We start from the raw sequence: 25,459 nt of genomic DNA on the forward strand, positions 1-25,459 counted from the left end.
TGCTAAGGATTTTTCTGACTATACTCACAAAAGATGTTAATCTGCAGTATTATTCTTGTGGTCTCTGTCTAGGTCTGGTATCGGTAACATCAGCTTCTTAAAATGAATCAGCAAGTGTTTCCTCCTCTTCCATTTTTCTTGGAAACACTGTGTACAATTGGTGTTAATCCATTTTTAAACATTTGACAGAATTTTCCAGTGAAAAGTCCCTAGAATTTGAGATAGCCTTTTTTGGGAATTTAGTTTTTTATTTACCAATTTATTTATTTAAGAATTTTAATTCAAGTATTGTTGACACAGTGTTATAGCTTTTTGGGGGGAGTTTTAAAATTATGGATTCAAAGTCCTTAGCAGTCACAGGGCTATTCAAATGATTTATACTAGGTTACTTGAGGTACTGTGAGCTTTTTGTAGAACTGTTCCTTCTTCAAGTTGTCAACTTTAGACGTGTAGAATTGTTCATAATATCCTTACTGCCCTTTTGATGTCTGCAGGGTTTGTAATGGTATCTCTGTTTCATTCTTGATATCGTTCATTTGTGTCTTCTTTCTCTCTTTCTTTGTTACTCTTGCTAGACATTTGTCAATTTTATTGATCTTTTCAAGGAACAAGCTTTTGCTTTCATTGATTTTCTCTATTGCTTCTCTGTTTTCAATTTCATTTATTTCTGTTCTTGATCTTTCTTTTGTTCATTCCCCTTGTTTTAGATTTATTTTTCTCTTTTTCTGTGTTGAGGTAAGATCTTAGATTCAAAGATTTTCCTATTTTTTAGTGTAAACATTTAGTGCTATTAATTTCTCCTCTGCATTCCTCAGGCTATGTCCCACAGATTTTTATATATTTTCATTTTCATTAAGTTCAATATATATTTTGGTCACCCTTGAGACTTTCTGACCCATGGATTACTTAGAAAGGTGTGATTTTGGTTCTAAGTGTTTAGAGAGTTTTCTGTTATCTTTTGGTTACTGATTTCCAGTTTGATTACATTGTGAAAATACACTATGATTTCAAGTTTTCAAAATGTGCTGCGATTTGTTTTATGGCCAGAATATAGTCCATCTTTGTATATGTTTATGGGTGCTTGAAAGTATACGTATTCTTCTCCTGTTGTGCATTCTATAGATATCAGATCTTGTTGCTTGATGGTGTGGCTGAATTCTTCTGTATCCTTAATGATTTTCTGAGTAGGTGTTCTGTCAATGTGGAGAGAGGGGTGTTAAAGTCTCAAACTATGAGCCTATTTGTCTATTTCTTCTTTCGGTTTCTGCTTCACATATATTACAGCTCTGGAGCTCGGTGAACACACATTTAGGATTGTTCTGTCTTCTTGATGGATTGACCCTTTTCTTATTACATAATGTCCTTCTGAATCTCTCATAATTTTCTGTGCTCTGAAGTTTACTTTATCTGTTATTAATATAGCCATACCTACATTCTTTGGATTAAATTTACATCTGCGAATCCCTTTCTTTTCATTGGCATATTTAGACAATTTACATTTAATGTAATTAATGCAATCATTGATATGTTAGGGCTTAAGTCAGCCTTTTATTTTTTATTTTTTGTTTATTCTGTTTTTTGCTCTTCTGAGATTTCCTGTTTTCTTATGGGTTACTTGAGCATTTTTTTTTGAATTATTTTTTATCTGTAGTGTTTTTTAAATTATATCTCACTGTATACCTGTTTTAGTGGTTGTTCTATGGATTACACTATATGTACACATAACTTATCACAGTCTACTGGTGTGGACATTTTATCAGTTAATATGAAGTATAGAAACCTTACTTCCTTTTACATCCCTTAACCCTTTCCTTATAATGGTCTTACATATTTCTTTTATATACATTTAGAACTACATCAGACAATGTTAACAGTTTTTGCTTCAACCAGCAAACATAATTTAGAAAATTCAAAAGAAGAAAAGTGTGTCACATTTACTCACATTTGTATTCTTTTCCATTGTTTTTTCTCCTGAACTGATGGTCCAAGATCCTTCCTTTTATCATTTCTTTTCTGTTTAGAAAGCTTCCTTTAGCCATTCTTTCAGGATAGGTCTGCTCTAGCAAATTTTCTTAGTTTTCCTTCATTTGAGAATGTCTTGGTTTCCCCTTCAATCTTCAAGGATATTTTCACTGGTAATAGGATTCTGGATTGATAGTTCTTTTCTTCTTGCACTTGAAAAATGCTGTGCCACTTCCTTCTAGCTTTCAAGGTTTCTGAGGAGGAATTCAGTCATTCAAAATTGTTTTCTACCTATAGGTAATATATCATTTCTTTGCTACTTTCAAGAGGTTTACTTTTTATTTTTAGAAGTTTGATTATGTTTTTGTGTCGATCAGGTTTATCTTCTTTGGGGTTTTCTTGGCTTCTTCAATCTTTTATGCCTTTTACCAAATTTGGGAAGTTTTCAGTTATCATTTCTTCAAGTACTTCTTCAGTAGCATCCTTTCCCCAATCTTTCCAGTACTACAGTTTAAGTCATAGTCCCACAGGTCCTTGAATCTCTGCTCATCACCCCTCCCCCAATCTCTTTTCTCCATACTGTTCAGATCAGATACTTTCTATCATTTCTTTCAAGTTCATGGATTCTTCTCTTCTCCTCATTCTGCTGCTGAGCCCATCCAGTAAGCTTTTTATTTTTTATTGTATTCTTCACTTCTAACGTTTCTGTTTCTTTTTTTTTTTTTTACATCTTCCATTTCTTTGCAGAGACATTCCATTTCTTCCAAAAATAAAATAAAACTCTATTTTGTGTGTTTCAGTCATGTTCATAATTACTCAAGCATTTTTTAAATGTTTTTTATCTTGAGAGAGAGAGAAGGGGGGGGCAGAGGAAGAGGGAGAGACAGAGAATCCCAAGCAGGCTCCACGCTGTCAGCACAGAGCCTGGAGTGGGGCTTGATCCCACAAACCATGAGATCATGACCCAAGCCAAAATCAGGACTGAGTCACTCAACAGACTGAGCCAGCCAGGCGCCCCAACACTGAACTATTTTTGTAACAACTGCTTTAAAGTCTCTGTCAGAATATTCTACTACTTCAGTCATCTCAATGTTGGCATCTACTGCTCACCTCTTTTCATTCAAGTTTACACTCTCCCGGCTCTTGGTATGATGAGTACTTTTCTATTGACACCATGGGCATTTTAAGTATTATGTTAGGAGACTCTGGATATTATTGGAAGCTTCTATTTTAGTTGGTTTTTCCTGGTGGCAGAAACGGGGGTGACTCTTTTCTGTCGGGTGAGGGAACACATCCAGGTTCCCCACTTCCTGGCCTCCTGATAACACAGATGAGGGAAAGGTTCTTCACGACTGCTGGGCAGGACTGGGCACTCCAGTTCCGCACTCAGCTTCTGCTGATAAGGCTGGAAGTGGTAGGAATGTTTGCTATTATTCCCCATTTGGCATCCTTACGGCTGGGTAGTTGTCCAAGTCCTGACTCTCCACTAGGTTTTCTCTAACACCATCCCAAGAGGGAAAAGAAAGGGCACCTTGTTATTGCTTGACGGGCGGGAGACTGGAATACAAGCTCCCCACGCGGTCTTCACGGACGTCCACTGTAGGTGAAGTGTTTTTTACTCCTGGCAGGGATGCAAGTCCCAGCTTCTGACCTGACTTTCTCTGATACCACCTCAGCAGAGCTGTTGGGACGTGTATTGCAGCCTCATGAGGGTGTCTCAGGCTCCCCACTCAGCATTGGCAGGTAGGATGGAGCCACAGTTTGTTCTGTGATGTTTGGCAGGAGAGGAACAGTTATTGTCTTGAGGCGTTCTGTTTTTTCTAGGCTGCCCCTTTTCTGGTCCTTTGGCTAGACAGAACAGGCTTTTGCTGGACCTCTTTCTGTTTGTGCTCACTGGTGTTTCCGGACTGCCAACTTCTTCACCTCCAACTCTGAGATAAATGAGGCAAGAAGAAAACACAAGGAACTCACCACCTACTCGTCCTTGGGTCTTCAGGTCTCTAGCTGGTCCACCTTCTTGTTTCTACCTTCAGAGTCTTCCAGTTTTCTTATGGTTGTTTTACATATACTGTTTGACTGTTCTAGCTGTACTTAGCAGGGGGAATAAGGAAAAGTATATATGCTCCATCTTTCCAGAAGCACAATTCCACTTGACCTCAAATGTCTTGCTTTACCCAAGTCTCAGAACAACTCCACAAAGGAAATATTAGGCCCATTTTACAGGCGAAGACACTGAGGTTCAAATATCATTCATTAAGTGGTATAAAGATAACAGAAAATAAATGGGGGAAGAGTCAAATGAGTAAGTACAAGTGGAAGTAAAAGAGCTCATCTCCTCCCCTCCCCTCCTCCTTCCCCGCCCCCCCCCCCCCATAGGGTAACTTTACCTTGGTTGGCTCTTTAAAGAGGAACAAGGAAAGGGGTGGGGACATGTAACAAGATCCTTTTGACCCCGGGCTATAGTTCCTCAGCTTCTTCAGCCCTGGTATGTCAACCCTACCTCCCAGCAGGATATTCTCTTTGGCAAGGGACACCCTCACCAGTCTCCTACCTTCCTCCCTTTCTGCTATCCTATGCTCTGTTACTCCATTGAATCAGTGACTTATTTTCTGAGCCCTTTCTCTCTCAGTCATAAACACCTGCCTCTTTGGGAAGTACACAAAGAACCCTCAGGGAAAGACTGTATAGAGGCTTGAGTTAGTGGTTCCTTCTGTGGGTACCTCAGGTGATGTCCCCTGGCAGGTTCACCTTGAACATGTGTGGCCTGAGGAGATCAAATGTAGGCCTCCAGCTTCTCATTTTCAATATGCACCTTCACCCTTCATGACAAGGTGTCCAAACCACACCTATACCACCCCCCATGAGCTGCTCTCTCTGCAGCCCAGTCTGTCCTGGGACTTAGGGACGAGACCCAAGCAGGACCTCAGACAACCACTTGGGAGGGGGATTTCTGAAGGTCTTATGTATCCAGAGACAGAACGTATAGGCTCTGACTGCCGCATCTAAATGGCCCTGTGAGCCCTTGTAGAAAGGCGTGCAGTTGGAATTTAGTCCAAATGGAGCCCACGGCCTTTCTATTCAAAGCATGGTTTGTAGACCAGCAGCATCAGCACCACCAGGGAACTTGTTAGAAATGAAGACTTTCAGGTCCAACCCCAGAGGTACCAAACCAGAATATGTTAAGCAAGATCCTCAGGTGATTCACATTTTAAATGTTAGAATTTGAGAAGCCATATTCTGATGTTGGTGCCCAGACACCGCAAGAATGGAACAATCCTGCCTTATGGAGGTGAAAAGGGAAAGGAGTTGTGTTTCTTGAGGCTAGTATTTTACAAGCCATAGGGAAGAGTCGAAACGTTGCCCAGTCGAAGAGTCAGAAAGAGGTTCTTCAACCCTTTATTTCCTGGGGGAGGGAAGCGAAATTTCAATGGGATCCCAACTCCTACTCCACAAACCTCTTCTGTCTGTATCCTCAGGCAAATGACTTCTCCCAGAGCCTTGGGTCTTTTCTCCATACAATAAAGAAGCTGAATCAGATGATCTCTCTTTAACCCTCTCTCCAGGGAAGAAAAAACATTCTTGAGTGAGAAGCAGAAAAACACTGAAAAGAGCAGGCATCTTAGAGGCAATCTGAGCCTGTTTCACAGTAGAGCTCTACCATATATTCCTTGTGTGACCCTGTACGACTCAATCTCTCTAGTACTCAGTTTCCGGTCTCAAAAAGTGGGCGAATAAAACTGCTGTAGCAGCAAGGATGTACACAGAGAGCCCAGAGAACACACAGAACCACAGAACTGTGGCCCACAGTATAGGTTCAGTAATATTAGTGTTCATTCTGACACAAATATTTGTGCCTTTTATAGAGAATCGGCTGATCCTATAGGCAGAACAAAGACACAGAAACTTGTAGAAATGTTACGAGTTCCTGCTTGTTCATTTTCTTACCTAACAGGGTCTCTTTCTTCCTAGAGAGGTCTGAGCTTTGTCGGCAACACCAGAGGCTGGAAGACATAGCTCTGAACCAGTGGTCAGATCCATTAAATGAATTCTCTGCTGCTATTCAGACTAAACACAGGGACCTAATTCTCATAGTCTGTTATCTCCCTCTCCACACACAGAGTTACCAGGGGAGTTCAAGAAAGACACCAGAAGAAGAGAGAGGAAGTTTCTATAGGAGGGGGAAGGAAGAAAAATGAATTGCCCTATCTTGATTTTCCCTCCCACATATCTATAGAAGGCAAGGCATCTAAGTAGATTGGTGAAGGAGAGAATAGAAAGGGTAGAAAGGAGGCAGCACTAGGAGTTGTGAGATAGCAGTGATGCCCAAATGGATTTATTTTTATTTTTAAGAGACCAGACCGGGGGGGGGGGGGGGGTGGGGTGGGGGTAAGAAATGAGATGGTGGACCAGCATGGCTGTGAATTTTTAAACTCATAGTTAGCTAGAGGGAAAATACCACTTTTGCTGCATTTTCATTCCACACAGGGTTACAGTATTAATTGGCTTAGCAGACTTACAATCAGCAATTTCTTTTGCGGTGCACAGGTTAATGGAGTTGCCAGAGTGTTTCAGATATGAAATTGTCGCCTCATAATTATGTGGTTCTTCAAATTCAGCACTGAGAAGCATGGAGGAAACAAAAAGGTTACTTAAAATAAAACATTGCTTTAAACATTTTAAAACTTTTTCTATTTTTTTTCTTCATTAGAGAAGTAATATGCCTGACAAATACGGTGATTTAAACAGATATGGAAGGCGCACCACCCCTACTCTCAACCTACAGGAATTCTGAAAAAACGTAACAATACAGAGAATTATATGAAGAACACATAACTCATCTAGACATCAATAAAGTCTCCAGGGGCCAGATATAGAGAAAGAAAGTCATAACTAAAGATGTATTATATGCAAAGAGAATTATATGCAAAGGGAAACTGAGACAGATAAGGAAAGATCTTAATGACTGGGTGGCCGAGGATTTACTTTCTGAGTCAGAAGTTAAGTCTCAGACACAGGCTTCCACTGAACGGGATGTTAGATCCAAGCTATCAGCATAAAGTTCAGAGTCACAAGATGCCATTTCATCGGTAAAACAAATTGTAAAAAATATGTGTGCTGGTTCCCAGGGAACAGCAGGGAAGCTTGGTATCTGGCTCTGATCACAGGAGCTAAAAGAGTCACCCATGAGAAACCAAAAACTTGAAAACCTAGCACTAAGTACAAGTGGGGTTCTGAATGCATGGTGTGTATTTCAGAGAGACACAGAGACAAAATAGTGCTCGAAATCCAACCCTCTCTTGTAAGGCAAATCTGAAATTGTTCTGTAAAGATGTTTCCACAACCCAAGGCACCTATGGTCTCCAAAGGAAGTAATTCCCACATAAAACAAGCTTATAGTATAAAAAAAAAAAATGCAAACCACACAAAGAGATGAGGTACCACAGACAGTCAGATATAACAGAACGACAGAAATAATAGAATGACATGCAAGTGATTTAAAAATAAGTGTTTTAGGGGCGCCTGGGTGGCTCAGTCGGTTAAGTGAGCGACTTCGGCTCAGGTCATGATCTCGCGGTCCGTGAGTTCGAGCCCCACGTCGGGCTCTGTGCTGACAGCTCAGAGCCTGGAGCCTGTTTCAGATTCTGCGTCTCCCTCTCTCTCTGACCCTCCCCCATTCATGCTCTGTCTCTCTCTGTCTCAAAAATAAATAAACGTTAAAAAATTTTAAAAAAAAATAAATAAAAAATAAAAAATAAATAAAAATAAGTGTTTTAAATGTTCAAAGAAATAAAGGAATAAAAGCCATTAGGCAAAAACAAAACAAAAGAGAACAAAAAAACAAAGATAAAAACAAAAAACAAGAGTGTGGGAAAAAAACCACGTAGATTTAGGGACAGGAGACAGGAGTTATATAAATCATAAATACAGTTGTTGAAATAAATAATGTAGATGTTGAAAAGTAGACCAGACACAGCAGAAGAGAGAACTGGAGAATGAGTTAGATCTAAGGAAGTCATTCAGAATATAGCACTGAGAGAATGAAGAGATGGAAAATATTAAGAGAAGTTAACAGTGGGGAAGACAGAATGAGAAGGTTCAAAATATAAAGACTAGGAATTCTAAAAAGGAAAAAGAAAAAGGATGAAGAAAAGGAATCAGTATTCCCATGATAATAGCTAAGACTTCTAAAATTAATAATGGACACAAATCCTTCTATTGAAACAGCTTCAACAATAAGAAATAATGATAAATCCACACTTACACAGTTTGTAATAAGTTAGCGTAAGTCAAAGAAAAAAAGAAAAATGTAAAATCTGGGGGAGAGAAAATATAGATTACCAAGGAGCAGCAGACTTACGATGGACTTCTTTCTAGCAACATTAAGTGGTGGAGACTGTGGATAATAAGTATACTGAGGAAAGATATCAGTATCAAATTATCTTCTAGCTAAATTGTCATTAAAAGTGAGGGAGTAACAAAGATCTTTTCAGAATACCAGTACACACGTTTACTGCTCGTAGATCCTTGCTGAAATACATCAACACATTCAAAGAAACTGAACTAGTAATGAAGTAGGATACAGGAAACAATGGTGGGGGAGTATTTAGAAAAGATGGCAGAGTAGGATTGTCCTTAGCTCACCTTGTCCCACAGACACAGTGATGTAACAACTACATCTATGGAACTAACTCTGAAAATGATCTCAAGACTGGAAGCACACACCTTCCGTGGTTAATTGTACAGAAACCACATGGAAAACGATAAGGGGGTAGAGACATAGTTGGGAAGAAAATTCCAAGCAAAACTAACCAAAAGTGAGAGAGACACCACAAGCACAGAGAAGTAGGATCAGACCTGACCCCAGGCACCCCAGGCACTAGGGGTCTGCACTGGAAGAAAAGTTCTCCTAAACATCTGGCTTTGAAAACCAATGGGGCTTAGTTACCCACAGGAGCTTTTAAAACCAGCAGACTTAACTGTGGGAAAACAAGGCAGTACAAGGAAACTGAGTCCTCTCAAAGAGCCAGCACTCTAAATAACTTGGCTGAGACACAACACAAAAGCAGCAGTATGAAAGGCGTCTGGGGTGTACAGTAAGTTTTATTTACTAATTTCAGAACATGTGCTGTCAGGGAAGGAATCTTCAGGAGATTTCTCCAGGAACAAAAGCAGTGGTGGGCACCACTTCTCTTCCCCCAAACACTCCAGATGGCCAGATACTTGCGGGAACCAGCTCTAAAACTCTCCAACTTGCTAGCAACACATGCCCCACCTCCGTGTTCACCTGCAGACACCCCCCCCCCCCAGCCCACCCACTTCAGCAGGTGTCCCTTCAAAACAGCTCCTGCCTGGCCATACCCTGCATGTGGCCCCAGCAGAACCCAGTATCACTCCAAAGTGACTCCTGCTCTAGGGAGAAGGGCAGATAATCTTAAACACTAGCACACCCATAGTTCAAGCACTGGCTGTTGAGGAAGTGGGCCCTGCTTTTGGGTGAGCCTACAACTGTGGCAGAGAGGCTAATTGCAGACATATAGTCTGAAGGCTGACCCTGCCCACCTAGGAGCCCCCCCCCACCCCAGCCTCAGACAGGCCTCACAATAGCTCAGGACCAACACTGCCCAGTGTGCTCACAACAGAGAAAACAGGTCAGTGAAGCCAGCTGGTCTGAAGGCAATCACAACGCAGACACAGCAGTAAGGTGCACATAGTAAGCCCACAAAGGAGACATCCCTGGAGTGCCTGATTCTGGTAATTAGGAGGAATTGTGCTATAGGACACAATAGGACCTCTTCTATACAAGGCCGTTACTTTTAAGACCAGGAAAGGTAGCTGACCTCCCTAATGCAGAGAAACAAACACAGAGAGTTAGACAAAATGAAGAGACAGAGGACTATGTCCCAAATAAAAGAATAGAACAAAATTACAGCAAAAGAGCTAAATGAAACTGAAATAAACAATATGTCTGATAAAGAATTCGAAGTAATGGTCATAAAGACACTCACTAGACCTAAGAGAGGATAATCTCAATGAGGAGTTCAACAAAGAGAGAATAAATATTAAAAAAGAATCAGTCAGAGATGAAGAATTCAATAACTAAAAAAAAATACAAAAGAAGGAATCAACAGATTAGAAGATGCAGAAGAACAGATCAGCCATCTGGAAGGCAGAGCGATAGAAAGTACCCAAGCTGAACAGCAAAAAGTAAACAAATAGTTAAATAAAGGTTAAGGGAATTCAGGGACATAATCTAACACAGTAACATTCACATTATAGGGATCCTAGGAGAAGAGAGAGAAAAGGAGGCAGAACACTTATTTGAAGAAATTATAGCTGAAAACTTCCTGAATCTGGAGAAGGAAACAGAAATCCAGACCCAGAAGGCAAAGAGAACCTTTAGTGAAATTAACCCAAGGAGGTTCACACCAAGATACATAATTAAAGTGGCAAAACATACTGATAAAAAGAAAGAATTTTAAGGGCAGCAAGAGAAAAGAGTTACATACAAGAAAAACCCCAAATGGCTATCCGCTGATTTTCTAGCAGAAATTTTGCAGGTAAAAGGGAATGGCATGATATATCAAAGTATTGAGGAGAAAACAACCTGCCACCAAGAACAGTCTACCTAGAAAGGCTACTATTCAGAACAGAAAAAAGAAAATATTTCTCAAACAAAAGTTAAAGGGAGTCCATCACCACTAAACCAGTGCTAAAGGGATTATTTTGAGTGCAAAGAAAAGGCCAAAACTAGAAGAAAATCATTAAAGAAAAAATTTCACAGGTAAAAGCCAACATTTAGTAAAGAGAGATTAATCACTGATGAAGCTAATATGGAGGTTAAAACACAAAAGTAGTAAAATCACTTATATCTACAAATATCAGTTGAGAAGTACACTAAATAAAAAGCTGGAAAGTAAGATATCAAAAAACACGTAGAGGGAAGTAAAAATTTACTGCTTTTAGAATGTGTTCAAACTTAAGTGACCATCAAATTAAAAAGACTGCTATACACATAAGATGTTACATATGAACCTACTGGGAACCACAAATAAAAAACCTCTAATAAAGACAAAAAAATAAAAAGAAAGGAAGACAAATGTAATACTAAAGGAGACATCAAACCACAAGGGAAAAGAGCAAGAGAAGAAAAAAGGAACAAAGAATTACACAAAATCATACAAAAATTAATTAACAAAATGACAGTAAGTAAATACCTATCGACTTTAAATAGACTAAACGCTCCAATCAAAAGACACAGGCTGACTGAATGGATATAGAAACAAATCCACATACACCCACATCCACATACAAATCCACAACAATTCATATACATGCTGCCTATAAGAGACCCACTTCAGACCTAAAGATACACACAGACTGAAAGTGAAAGTTGGGAAAAACATATACTACTTAAATGAAAGTAAACAAAACAAAATTCAGGGCAGCTATCACTTTTATCAGACAAAACAGACCTTAAAACCAAGACTGTAGCAAAAGACAAAGAAGGGCACCACATAATGGTAAAGGGATCGATCAACCCAACAAGAAAATATAAAAATTCTAAGTATCTATGCACCCAACATTGGAGCAACTAAATAAATAAAGCAAATATTAACAGACTTAAAGGTAGGAATTGACAGTAATACAGTAATATAGGGGACTTTATTACTCACTCGCATCAATGGATAGATCATCCAGACAGAAGACGAACGAGGAAACAGTAGGTTTGAAGCACACATTCGACCAGATGGACCTAAAAGATGCATACAGACCATTCCTTCCGAAACAGCAGAATACACATTTTCTTCAAGTGCATGTGCAAAATTCCCCAGGATAGATCAGTTAAGGCCACAAAAGAAGTCTCAGTAAATTTAAGAAAGCTGAAATTATATCAAGGATCTTTTCCAACCACAACAATGTGAAACTAGAAATCAGTTACAAGAAAAAATGTGGGAGGAACACAACTACCTGGAGGCCATACAACATGCTACTAAACAATGAATGAGTCAAACAAGACATCAAGGACAAAGTAAATACACGGAGACAAATAAAAATAAGACACAATAGTACAAAATCTTTGGGACGCAGCAGTACAGACCTACCTCAAGAAACAAGAAAAATCTCAAATAAACAACCTAACTTTATACCCAAAAGAGCTAGGAAAAAAAAAACAAAGCACAAAGCTAGTAGAAGGAAGGAAATAATAAAGATGAGAGCAGAAATGAACAAAATTGAGACGAAAAAATTAGAAAAGATCAATGAAACCAGGAGTCAGTTCTTCAAAATGATGAACAAAATTGATAAACCATGAGCCAAATTCATCAAAAAAACAAGAGCGAGGACTTAAATAAATACTAGCAGAAGTGGAGGAGAAAGAACTGAAAGTAATGAAATACAAAGGATTATAATATTATGAACAATTATATGCCAAAAAATTGGACAACCCAGAAGAAATGGACAAATTCCTATAGATATACCATCTTCCAATACTAAATCAGGAAGAAACACAAAATTTGTACAGATTGATTGCTAGTAATCAGTAATCTAAATTAAATCAGTAAAAAAAAAAAAAAAAAAAAAAAAAAAAAAACAAAAAAACAACAAAACTCCCAACAAGCAAAACTCCAAGATCAAATAGTTTCAGGGTGAATTCTACCAAACACTTAGAATTAATATCTATTCTTCTTTGGGGGTGCCTGGGTGGCTCAGAGGCTGAGTGTCCGACTTCAGCTCGGGTCATGATCTCACAGTTTGTGAGTTCGAGCCCCACGATGGGCTCTGTGCTGACAGCTCAGAGCCTGGAGCCTGCTTCCGATTCTGTGTCTCCCTCTCTCTCTGCTCCTCCCCTGCTCACACGCTGTCTCTCAAAAACAAATAAAAATTAAGAATTAATATCTTTTCTTCTCAAATTGTTCCAAAAAATAGAAGAGGAAGGGAAACTTCCAAGTTATATCTATGAGGTCAGCATGACCCTGATACCAAAACAAAACAAAGACACTATAAAAAAAAAGGAAACTACAGGCCAATATTCTTGATAAACACAGATGCCAAAATCTCCAACAAAATACTAGCAAACCAAATTCAACAATACATTTAAAAAGTCAAGATCAGGGGCTCCTGGGTGGTTTGGTCGGTGGGGCGTCCAACTTTGGCTGAGGTCATGATCTCACAGTCTGAGTTTGAGCCCTGCTTTGGGGTCTGTGCTGACAACTTGGAGCCTGGAGCCTGCTTCAGATTCTACGTCTCCCTCTCTCTCTGCCCCTCCCCCAAGATCACGCTCTGTCTCCCTCTCTCTCTCAAAAAATAAACAAACATTAAAAAAAATAAAAATCATACAGGATTGGTTCCAGGGATGAAAGTATGGTTCAAGATTTGCAAATCAATCAGTGTGATAGATCACCTTAATAAGAGAAAGGATAAAAACCTTATGATCATTTCAATAGGTGCAAAAAAAAAAAAGACAATTGAAAAAAATCTACAGTCTATTTATGATACAAGAGTTCAACAAAGTGGGTTTAGAGGAAATACACCTGAACGTATAAAAGTCACATAGGACAAATTCACAGTTAACATTATACTCAAAGGTGAAAAGCTGTAAAAGCAGACAGGTAAAAGAAATAAAAGGCAATCCAAATTGGTAAGTAAGAAGTAAAAATGTGACTATTTTCAGATGACAAGATACCACAGACAGAAAACCCTAAATATTCCACCAAAAAACTATTCAAACTGACAAATGATTCAAGAAAGCTGCAAGATACAAAATTAGTATACAGATATCTGTTGCATTTCTATACACTAACAGTGAAGTAGCAGAAAGAAAATTAACAATTCCATTTACAACTGCACCCAAAAGAATAAAATACCTAGGAATAAACTCAACCAAGGAGGTGAACTTGTACTCTGAAAACTATTAAAACACTGGTGAAAGAGACTGAAAGCTACATAAATAGATATACCATGTTCATGAACTGGCAGAATTAATATTGTTAAAATGTCTGTAATACCCAAGGCAATCTACAGATTCCATGCAATCCCTAACAAAATACCAACAGCATTTTTCATGGAACTAGAACAAATAATAGTATGTATATTAGTGTATGCATGTCAAATATTTATTGTATGTAAAACATATACAAATTATAAAATTTGCATGGAATAACAAAAGACCTCGAATAGCGAAAGCAATCTTGAGAAAAAAAGATCCAAGTTGGAGGGATCACAATCCCCAATTTCAAGATATACTACCAACTTTATAAGCAAAACAATATGGAACTGGCACAAAAATAGACACACAGATCAACAGAACAGGATAGAAAGCCCATAAACAAACCCATGCTTATATGGTAAGTTAATTTATGACAAAGGAGGCAAGACTATAAAATGGGGAAGAGACAATCTATTTAGCAAATGGTGCTAGGAAAACTGGGCAGTTACATACAAAATAATGAAACTGGACAACGGTCTCAAGACATACACAAAAATAAACTCAAATGGATTAAAGACCTACATATGAGACCTGAAACCATAAAACTCTTAGAAGAAAACATGGGCAGTAATACCTTTGACATTGGCCTTAGCAACATATTTATGGGTATGTATCCTTGGGCAAGGGAAACAAAAGCAAAAATAAACCATTGGTACTACATCAGAATAAAATGCTTTCACACAACAAAGGAAACCATCAACAAAACAAAAGGCAATCTACTGACTGGGAAAAGATATTTGCAAATGATGTATCTGATAAAGAGCTAATACCCAAAGTATGTAGAAAGCTTACATGCCTCAACACTGAAAAAGCAAATAATCTAATTAAAAATGAGCAGAGGACCTGAAAAGGTATTTTTCCAAAGAAGACATACATATGGCCAACAGACACATGAAAAGATGCTCAACATCACTAACCTTCAGGGAAATGCAAGTTAAAACCACAATGAGATATTACTTTACACATGTCAGAATGGCTAGAGCCAAAATTGCAAGAAGAAATGAGTGCTTGCAAGGATGTAGAGTAAAAGGAGCCCTTATGCACTATTGGTGGAAATGTAAATTGGTACGACTGTGGAAAACAGTATAGAAGTCCCTCAAAAAATTAAAAAAAGAATTACCATTCAATCAAATAATTCTTCTACTAGGTACTTACTCAAGGAAAATGAAAACACTAATTTGAAAAGGTATATGCACCCTTATATTTATTGCGGCACGATTAACAATAACCAAGGTATGGAAGTAACCCATGTGTCCATCAATAGATGAATGGATAAGGAAGATGTGATATATATACACAATGGAATATTACTTATCCATAAAAAGGAATGCAATCTTGCCATTTGTGACAACATGGATGGACCCAGAAAGTATAATGCTGAACGAAGTAAGTCAAAGACAAAGATAAAATCCATATAATATCACTTACATGTGGAATCTAAAAAACAAATCTACAAATAAATGTACAAACAGAAAATAGACTCTTAAATATAAAGAACCAACTTGTTCTCCAGAGGGGAGGTTGGTGGGGGGGGGGGGGGGCGGAGATGGGTAAATAGGTAAAGGGGATTAAGAGGTACAAACTTCCAGTTATAAATAAATAAGTCACAGAGATGACAAGTACAGCACTGGGAAAATATTAATATTGTAACAACACTGTATGGTGACAGATGGTGACTACACTTACTGTGATAAGTACTGAGTAATGTATAGAATTGTTGAATCACTATGTTGTGTATCTGAAACTAGTAAGACACTGTATGTTAATTATATTTCAATTTTAAAAAGAAATGGTGATCAAATAAATTAATAAAGCTATTGGTAAATCTAAATACAAATAGAATGTAAAAGTAACTAGTCTGTAGAAATTTAAGGTAATATGGAATTAAAAAATATTAAATAATAATATGAAAGAGAGTGGGTGAGGGCTATGAGAATCATCCTTACATCATTGTACCCTTTAGGAGCAAAAGAGAGGTTTTGATTAATGTTAGACTTAATCAGATATCAAGATTTAACGACTTCTTATCTGCTAGAAGGAGACTATGCAAGGAGAAAACTTAAATATTAAAGAAGAAGGCAGAAAAGGAAAAAACATACATGTAAAAAATGTCATACTGTATTTAAAACGTAAAACATGAGGAAAAGTCCAAATAGATCAAGAATCACAATAGAGATAAATTAATTTACTTAAATAAAAAAGTATCTAGATGTTATAAAAATCTAGCTAATGTTGCCAAAAGCACCAGGCAAGCCAAAGTTCCTATAGAAACAAATGGAATAAAGAGATGCAAACCAAATACCAACCAAAAGAAAGCTTAGGTAGGTTTATTAATATTAGGCCATACTTTAGCATGACTGATCAAGAAAACAAGAGAAGGTACACACACGTGCACACGCACACACACACACACACACCCTGGATAAGACAGACAACAAATCTAGAGATCATTTTAGGTTTTCAGAAATCTAAGAAAATGTTATCATAAGCTCGTTAATAAATTTGGAAATTCACAGAAAATCGGCAGACTTTTAAATATAAAATTACCACAGCGACTGAAGAAGTACTAAGGCTGACAGGCCAATAAAACATCAATGAGCTTGAACCAAAAGTATACACACTCACTCTCTCTCTTATTTACCTTCACACTCAATCCACTCCTCTCTTTTTCCTCCACCAAATAGTTTCATGGGCAAGTTTGAATGAATAGTTTCAGAGAATAGAAAAAGAGAAAAGTGGGGGCACCTGGGTGGCTCAGTTGATTAGGCGACTGACTTTGGCTCAGGTCATGATCTGGCAGTTTGTGGGTTTGGTTCCCACGTTGGGCTCTGTGCTGACAGTTCAGAGCCTGGAGCCTGCTTCCAATTCTGTGTCTCCCCCTCACTCTACCCGTCCCCTGCTCGCACTCTGTGTCTGTCTCTCAATAATAAATAAACGTTATAAATTTTTTTTTAAGAGAAAGAGAAAAGTTACCCTACTCATTTGAAGAGGGCACTATGATTTTGATATGAAAACCAGACTATGATCAAAATAACAAATGTAGCCCCAATCTCACTTAAAAGATTTTGGCCCAAACTCACTAAATAAAATACCAGGAAAAATGAGTTAATCAGTATTAAAATTAACTCAAGAACAACTAAAATTTATTCCAAGATGTCAAAGATGGATAAACATCAGAAAATCTACCACTGCAATTAATTACCTTGAAGGAATAAGAGAAACCAGAGTATTTTAATAGGTGGAAGAAAAAAAATCCACACAAACTCTCTTAACTAGATTAATCTCCAACAAATATACTAAATGGTGAAATGTAACGGTTGAGATCAATTCTACTGGAAACTCCTGCAATAGAAAAAAAGAGAAACTCATAGAAAACTAGACAAAAGGACATTGCAGACATCACAGAAGAGAAATACTGAATAGCTTATAACAATAAATGCACAGCCACATAGTAAACAGGGAAATGGAAGGAAGGCAATGAAGATTAGTTAACACCCACCATTTTAAGCAAGAATCCCAAAGTTTGAGAATAATATCTCATTTGGCAAGAATATGGAGAAACTGGAATTTTATATTAGTTTGAGAGTATAAAGTAGCACGACCATTTTGGAATATAAAACTGAAGTTGTTTACTTTTGCTTAGAAATTTTATTTCTAAGTAGGTAACTTAGGGAAACCTGGTTATATTCACCTGGAAATATATGACATGATTACTGCAGCATCATTTGAAAGGGTGAACATTCGAAACAATTGGAATGTCCCTCCATAAGGGACAAACTGTCCCTTATGAACAAACTGTGATATGTTCATATGATGAAGTACCTATAATATGCAAATGATACTGAATAAACTAGACTCATGCATCAATATAGGTAGAATAGGAAAATACAGCTTCAAAAAAAAATCATGTTGCAGAATAGTAAGATGCCATCCGTACAAAAATGTAAAATACTGTTATCTTCAACAAATACGAACTTGTTCAAGTGTAAGACATACACTAAATGGGGCATCTCAGTGGCTCAGTCGGTTAAGCCCTGACTTCGGCTCAGGTCACGATCTTGCGGTTAGTGAGTTTGAGACCTACATTGGGCTCTGTGCTGACAGCTCAGAGCCTGGAGCCTGTTTCAGATTCTGTGTCACCCAATCTCTCTCTGTCCCTCCCCCACTCATGCTCTGTCTCTCTCAAAAACAATTTAAAAAGTGCAATATTCCTTACCCTGAGTCAAAGTTAAAAAAGAAAAAAAAGACATACACTAAATGGACACACTCCTGTATCCACAGTATCCCTGCCTCTGGGAGGGAGAAAAAGGAGACAGAGGAGTGAAATGAAGGGGACTTGTGCTGTATCTGTAACAAATGGAAAACCATTATTTCACTAAATGTGGATAGGACAGGGAGGAGAAAGAATCACCCATGATATTCCCACCTTTACACACGTGAGGTCTTAGTATTTTGGTATTCTTCCTAATTTTTTCCATTTATAGGTGTATTAGTATACCTGTTGCTACAGACAATGAAGAGGTTGGAATTCTCTCTTTTCTTGTTCCTCCTTCCCTATTGATTATTTGTATTGCAAGCACATTCCACCCAATTGTTTTCCCTCATTTGACCAGCTTGAGTATTTTCAGGGTTTTTTTTTTTTTTTTAAGTCATATTCTCTAAAGATGTATGAACAGTTCACTTTGCTGAAAAGGAAAAATTATGAACTCTAATGCATCAGTAATTTCTCCCCTATTTTGTTCCCCTCCCCTATCATAAAGTAATTGAGAGAAACTTTCTTAAATTATAGACTATGCCATGTATCTCATGCTCCAATGACCTAACAATCTCATCAGGTCTATGGTAAATTAACTTTATTAATAAGAAACAATTTGTGGAAAAAATTGAAAGAAGAGTTCTAATCAATTTCTTGGACTACTTTTGTCAGAAATGAATAAATATCTGACTTTAGATGATCAAAAAGAATTTCAACTGAGTATTTTTAAAAAAGTGTCTTTCAGATAAATTGTCTTTACAGAGAGGCAGTCTCAGTATTAATGTTAAAAATGAAAAAAGATATTGTAGATGTATTTAAACCTCTTTTTTTTGCTACCTGAGAATATCTTTTCATCCTTTTCCTGGTCCATTAAAACGAGATCTGAAATCTGCCTTGATTTAATATAGTGTGGGTCAATATAAAGAACTTGGATAGCAGGGAAGAAATAAGTGTATGATTTAAATAAATCTATGCGTCAAGCTTTTGTTTCCACATTTATTAAAATAACTGTCTATAGTCTGTCTCCAGGACTGTAGACATCATTGGGAGACAAACACAGATTTATAGACAAACTTGGAGCTTGGGGTCAGACAGATATAAACTCGAATCCTAGCTCTTCTACTTTCTAATTATAAAGTACTGAATAAATACCTTAGTCTCAGTTTCCTACTCCTTAAAATAGTAATAACAAAATCTAATTTAAAGGTGTATTGTGGATATTGAATGAAATATTTGCTCTCTGTACATAAGCATTCCACTCAAGTGTGCTAGTAATATTATTGTATTGGAGGACAGAAGTTATAATATTAAAAAAAAAAGTTTGACATATATCTAAGGGGTGACTGTGATCCCTTCCAGAGACCTTGGGAGAGTGGGTGCTATCTTCACACTCTCCCTCTGCTGTGCTCCAGCTCTCAGAGGGGAGCTCTTACACATATCTGGTGCCCTGGTTTTTAGTCAACTGCCATGGTTTTTGTGGCTGTTATGCAGAAGATGCCCCTCGACCACCTGATCCTGATGGCCAGGGGGCCTTGTGTTCCTGTGTTCCATAGGTCTATAATAATAAAGAGACAGTCCTTGGCAGGCTGCCACCCCTAGGTCAATGCATAAATATCAGGCTGAAACACAAGAGCAGTCATTCTGTGAAAAAGGCCCATTTGCTTATCCTGGAGTTTTGGCCTGAGGGCCAGGCTTCAGGCGTGGTACACATCTAGAGGCCTATGGAGGGGCTCTCAGGGAACATAAACCAGTGGCCACCATCTTTATACAAGTCTACTTCTGCCTCACTACAACTCCCAGGCATCTCCCGGAAAGGAGCTTATACATTTGTCTGCAAGCCTGATTGTTCTGTTACCCAAGGGATACTTTCAGATTGCCCAGCTCTGGTAGCCAGTGAGGCTTATGTTTGTAGACACACAAGACAGTATATATTTGAGGACTGCTGCTGCCAGAGGGTCTGGCTCCTCATCATTGTGAAGCTGGGTGCTGACTGAAGTCCTCTCTTTGGGACACTGGCAGGTCTTAGCATACCCTCAACTCCTGGGAGCTATTACAAACATAATAGGCTGCTTAGATGATCAAAAAGGTTTGAGATAACACCAAGAACTAGGGCAAGATTGAATGATAAGGTTTACCTCCTACATGAGGCCACTCCTTCAAGATTGGGACAGGTGGCTATTTCATCTATTGTACAGAAACCAAAAAAGAGAGACAAGCAAAATGAAGAAACAGAGGAATATGTTACAAACAAACAAACAAAAAGCCCCACAAGATAAAACCACACACACACACACACACACACACACACACACACACACACACAAACATTAATGAAATGGAGATAAGCAATTGACCTGATAAAGAATTCAAACTAATGGTCATAAAGATGCTTACCAAACTTGGTAGAAGAATTCATGAACACAGCAAGAATTTCAATGAAGAGAAAATATAAGAAGTACTAAATCGAAGTTACAAAGCTGAAGAATACAGTAACTGAGCTGAAAAATACAGTAAAGTTATTCAACAGCAGAATAGATGAAGCAGGGGAAAGGATCAGTGAATTCCAAGAATGGGCAGTGGAACTTACCCAATCAGAGCAGTGAGAAGAAAAAACAATGAAAAAAAAAAAAAATGAAGATAGTTCAAAGGACTTCTAGGACAACACCAAGCAGAGTAACATTCACATTATAGGGTTCCCAGAAGGAGAAGAGAGAGAAAGGATCAGAAAGAAATCATTACTGAAAATTTCCCTAACCTGGAAGAAAACAAACAAACAAACAAAAAAACAGTAACACATGTAGACCTAGGAATACCAGAGAGTTCCAAATGAAGTAAACCGAAAAAGACTCACACCAAAACACATTATAATCAATATATCAAAATTAAAGATAAAGAGAATGTTGAAAGCAGCAAGAAAAAAAACCTGTTACATACAAGAGAACACACATAAAACTAACAGATTTTTTCAGTAGAAACTTTGCAGGCCAGAAGGGAATGGCATGATTTATTCAAAGTGCTGGAAGAAAAACAACTTCAACAAGAATATTCCACCTGGCCAAACTAATGTTTAGAACTGAAGGACAGAGAGAGTTTTCCAAACAAGCAAAAGTTAAGGAGTTCATCACTACCTAACCAACCTTACAAAAATGTTAAAGGAATTTCATTACGCTGAGAACAAAGGGCACTAATTAGTAACAAGAAAATGTATGAAAATATCAGCAAAGGTTAAGTATATGGTAAAGGCAAATATATAATGAGGTAGTGGGTTTATATTTATATTTATATCATTTGTAAAACTAGTATGAATGTTAAAAAACAACAGTAGTAATAATAACTATAACTACAATCATCAGTTAAGAAATATACCACATAAAAAGATGTAAAATGTGACATCAAAGATATAAAACATAGGGATAGATTTGTGTTTGAATTTAAGTTATCAACTTCAGATAGACTGCTATAACTATAAATTGTTATTTGTAAGCTTCATGGTAACCACAAAGCAAAAACCTATAGTATATACACAAAAGATAATGAGGAAGAAATCTAAGTGTGCTACTAAAGAAAGTCATCAAACCACAAAGGGAGAGACAAATAGGAGAATAAAGGGACAAAGAGAGACTATAAAACACTCAGAAAACAATTAACAAAATGGCAATAAATACTTATAAAAAATTACTTAAATGTAAATCAGCTAATTTTTCGAATTAAAAGGCACAGAGTAAATGAACGAAAATAAAAAAACAAAACAAGACCCACCTATATGCTACCTACAAGAGACTCATCTTCAGATTTAAGGACACACAGATTGAAGGGTTGAAAAACGGAGGTTCCACAGAAGTCCTCATTATGTTAACTATGTGTGGTGACAGATGTTACCGAGACTTACTGTGATCACTTTACAACATATACAAATATCAAATCCTTAAGATGTACACCTGAAACTGATAGAATGTTATATGTCAATTATACCCAACTAAAAAAGTTTTCTTGAGGTTTACATTTTCTTTTTATTGAAAGTTCTTTTTATTGCTGGCATAGCATCAACTTTCTATCTTTTCTTTTTTACAGAAAACCTCTAGTAATTTAAATATATAATAAAACATTGTTTCTAAATGAGACCTTCAACATTATGTAAGTTCAAGAAGAAACAACTCCTGTAAATGCAGGGCTAGTGTTACAGACGATTTACAAAGGAAATGTTTCTTTCTTTTCTTTTTTTTTTTCTTTTAGTGCTTTCTTTTTATATTTGAGAGAGAGAGAGAGTGTGAGCAGGGGAGGGGCATAGAGAGAGGGGGACAGAGGATCTGAAGCGGGCTCTGTGCTGACAGCAGTGAGCCCATAGTGGAGCTCAAACTCACAAACCGCGAGATCATGACCTGAGCGGAAGTCAGATGCTCAACCAACTGAGCCAGCCAGGTGCCCCAAAAAGAAATTTGCTAACTGTCTTTGGACCCTTGGAATTCTGTCTTCAAAATCAACTTTTGAATAGTTTGAGTCACGGACTTGGGACCTCCTGTCATGGTTGTTTCTACTTGCCGTGTCTACCCCTAGATGATACCTCCCTTTTGGACAATAATGTAGTCAACCTCTGTATGAGGCTGTACATTCTAGAGAATTGGCTCACAGAGCTCATTCGACCTGCTCACTTGGTCCAACAGTGACACTGTCCATGGTATTAGCTACAGCTGAGGTTTGCCATGTGGTAGGCACTGTGCTTAGGTTCGTCATATCCATCTCTCGCTGGCTGTGTGGATGCGAGCAGTCACTTACGACCTCAGAGCTTTAATTCCTTCAGAGGCTCACTGAGGAAGGCTACACGAGGGGAAGTTGAAAATTTTTACGGTAAGGTGGCTTTGGAAAATCTAAAGCAGAGCTTCCATTAGGTAGAAAGACTGAGACTTGAACAGCAAAACCTGTTAGCTCTACTTCGGTATTTAATTAGGGAGGTAGGTCTAAGTTGAAAGCCAAGCTTCTTTCACTTCTTATTTCAGTGGGCCACCCGTTTTGGAGAGAAGAAGAACAGGAGTAGCTTAGCCAGGAGTCACTCTGTGTGACATTGCACAGGTTCCTGGTGACAAGGGAGCCCAGGCCATCTGATTTCTCAATTATCCAAAGTCCCAAACTGGGCAAATTCCATTTCCAACAAATACTTTCTGTAAGACTACTCTCCCCATAGGGCTTCACCTTAAGAAATCCCCCTCTCGAGGGGCACCTGGGTGGCGCAGTCGGTTAAGCATCTGACTCTTGATTTCAGCTCAGGTCACGATCTCATGCTTGTGAGATTGAGCTCTGCAACGGGCTCCACGCTGAGTGGGGAGCCTGCTTAAGATTCTCTCTCTGTTCCTGTCCTGCTCTTTCTCTCTCTCTCTAAAATAGAAATCAATCAATCAATCAATCAATCAATCCTCTTGAGTGAAGGGATTGGTGAGGAGACATTAAAAAAAGACTAGGACTTAAATGCTATTTACCATGGATCTCAAAAAGCATTTATGCCAGGTTCACAAAAATACACGATACATTTTCAAGGAGGATTTCTTCCACAAGCTATTAAAATTCTGTCTTCTACCTATCACTGCTGAAGAGGAACCACCAACCAAGCCGCTGAGCATCATGGTTTGAAGACGACACAGGCTTTGGAAAGACAGATATGGGTTGAAACGCGAGCTTTCCCTGGCCGTGACCCTGAGCGGGTATTTGGGCCTGAGTGTCTTCTTCCTGTAGTCCTGTTTTTCATGAGAACGAGAGGATGTAAATTCCGCTGTCTGGGGTGGCGCTCAGCACAGAGGGTTTGCTACCCCTGCTACCGCCACCTCCACTTTTCCTGCCCCTTCTACTTCTTCCACGAGCCCACGTTCCCGCCACCCGCACTTCAACTTCTACCACCTCGACCGTTCGTTCTTCCACTTCTTCCATTTTAACGGAACCCACACACAGGTTTGTGCATATGTATCTCTAGATGTGATACATATGGTTTAAATACCTGCACAGGTATGTGTGTCTATATACACATGTTCATACACACACGCACACACACACACACACGTGGGGAGGTGTGTAAGCCCAACCTTACCAGCACATTTCATAACCTTACTAATTCGCCTTTGATCTCAACAACAACTCTAGCAAATACAACGTCCCCAACATCACTCAGCGCTGGGCACTAGATATTTCTGTGTTTTCCATCAGTGGGTGTATAACCCAATTCTTCCTGTAAAGGGCCACCAAACTATGATGACTGATGGTTAATTCTCTGCATTAACTGGATTGGCCACCAGTTGGGCAAATGAAGCGTTCTCTCTGGGAGCGTCCATGAGGCTATTTCTGGATGAGACCAGCATTTGAATCCATGGAGTCGGTACCACAGATCACCCTCCCTCCTGTGAGGAGACATCATTTAATGCACTGAGGGTCTGAATAGGACAAAAGGTGGAGCAAGGAGGAATTCACCACCTTTTTTTCTCCTGCTGTGTTGATTGAGCTGGGACATCTCATTTCATCTTTTCCTGCCCTTGGACTGGGATTTTTACTACCAGCTCTCCTGGCTCTCAACCACAATACTGTAGTCGCAACCACAACACTGGCTAGGAGTCCTGGGTCTCTAGCCCGCAGATGGCACATCACGGGACTTCTCAGCTTCCATTACCAGCGTGCGAACAAGTTGCTCATTATCAATCACTAAATATTATGTACACATTGATATTTATGCACATAATGTATCTATGTACCAGATATTATGTGCCTCATTCTTTTAAGTTTATTTATTTGAGAGAGGCAGAGACAGCACGAGAGGGACAGGGGCAGAGAGAGGGAGAGAGAGGCTCCCAAGCAGGTTCCGTGCTGTCAGTGCAGAACCTGACGTGGGGCTTGAACACATGAACCGTGAGATCATGATCTAAGCCAAAATCAAGAGTCAGACACTTAACTGACTGAGCCACCCAGGTGCCCCAATGTGCATAATTCTAATATAGAATACACAAATATTCTGTAACTCCCGCTGGTCCTGTTTCTTCGGAGAACCCTGACACAATGACCAAGTAAATGCTATTGAAGTGCTGTGTGACCTCATACAATATGCCACGGGAGCCAGGCATAGTCCCTAGTTCATTGCTCTTTTCCTCTGGACTACAGGTCACTCTAGAATCAAGGAGAAATTGAAAAATGAGAATAATGAAGCATAGCACGATGGTGAAGGTCAAGGAGCTTATGAGTGGGTTTTGGAGAATATTTTTCAAAACTCTGTAGGCCGATCCAAC

At 38.6% G+C, this 25,459-nt stretch overlaps 1 protein-coding gene across 1 annotated transcript in view; it reads right to left on the reverse strand.

Moving 5' to 3' along the window:
* FYB2 (FYN binding protein 2) overlaps window positions 1-25,459 on the reverse strand; it is a 125,732-nt gene that overhangs the window by 47,332 nt on the left and 52,941 nt on the right. The window contains 1 exon segment of the mRNA XM_027059078.2: window positions 6,480-6,580. Coding sequence (XP_026914879.2) covers window positions 6,480-6,580 — 101 coding nt within the window.

Source organism: Acinonyx jubatus, chromosome C1, assembly GCF_027475565.1.
Source record: "Acinonyx jubatus isolate Ajub_Pintada_27869175 chromosome C1, VMU_Ajub_asm_v1.0, whole genome shotgun sequence".
Taxonomy (NCBI): Eukaryota; Metazoa; Chordata; class Mammalia; order Carnivora; family Felidae; genus Acinonyx; species Acinonyx jubatus.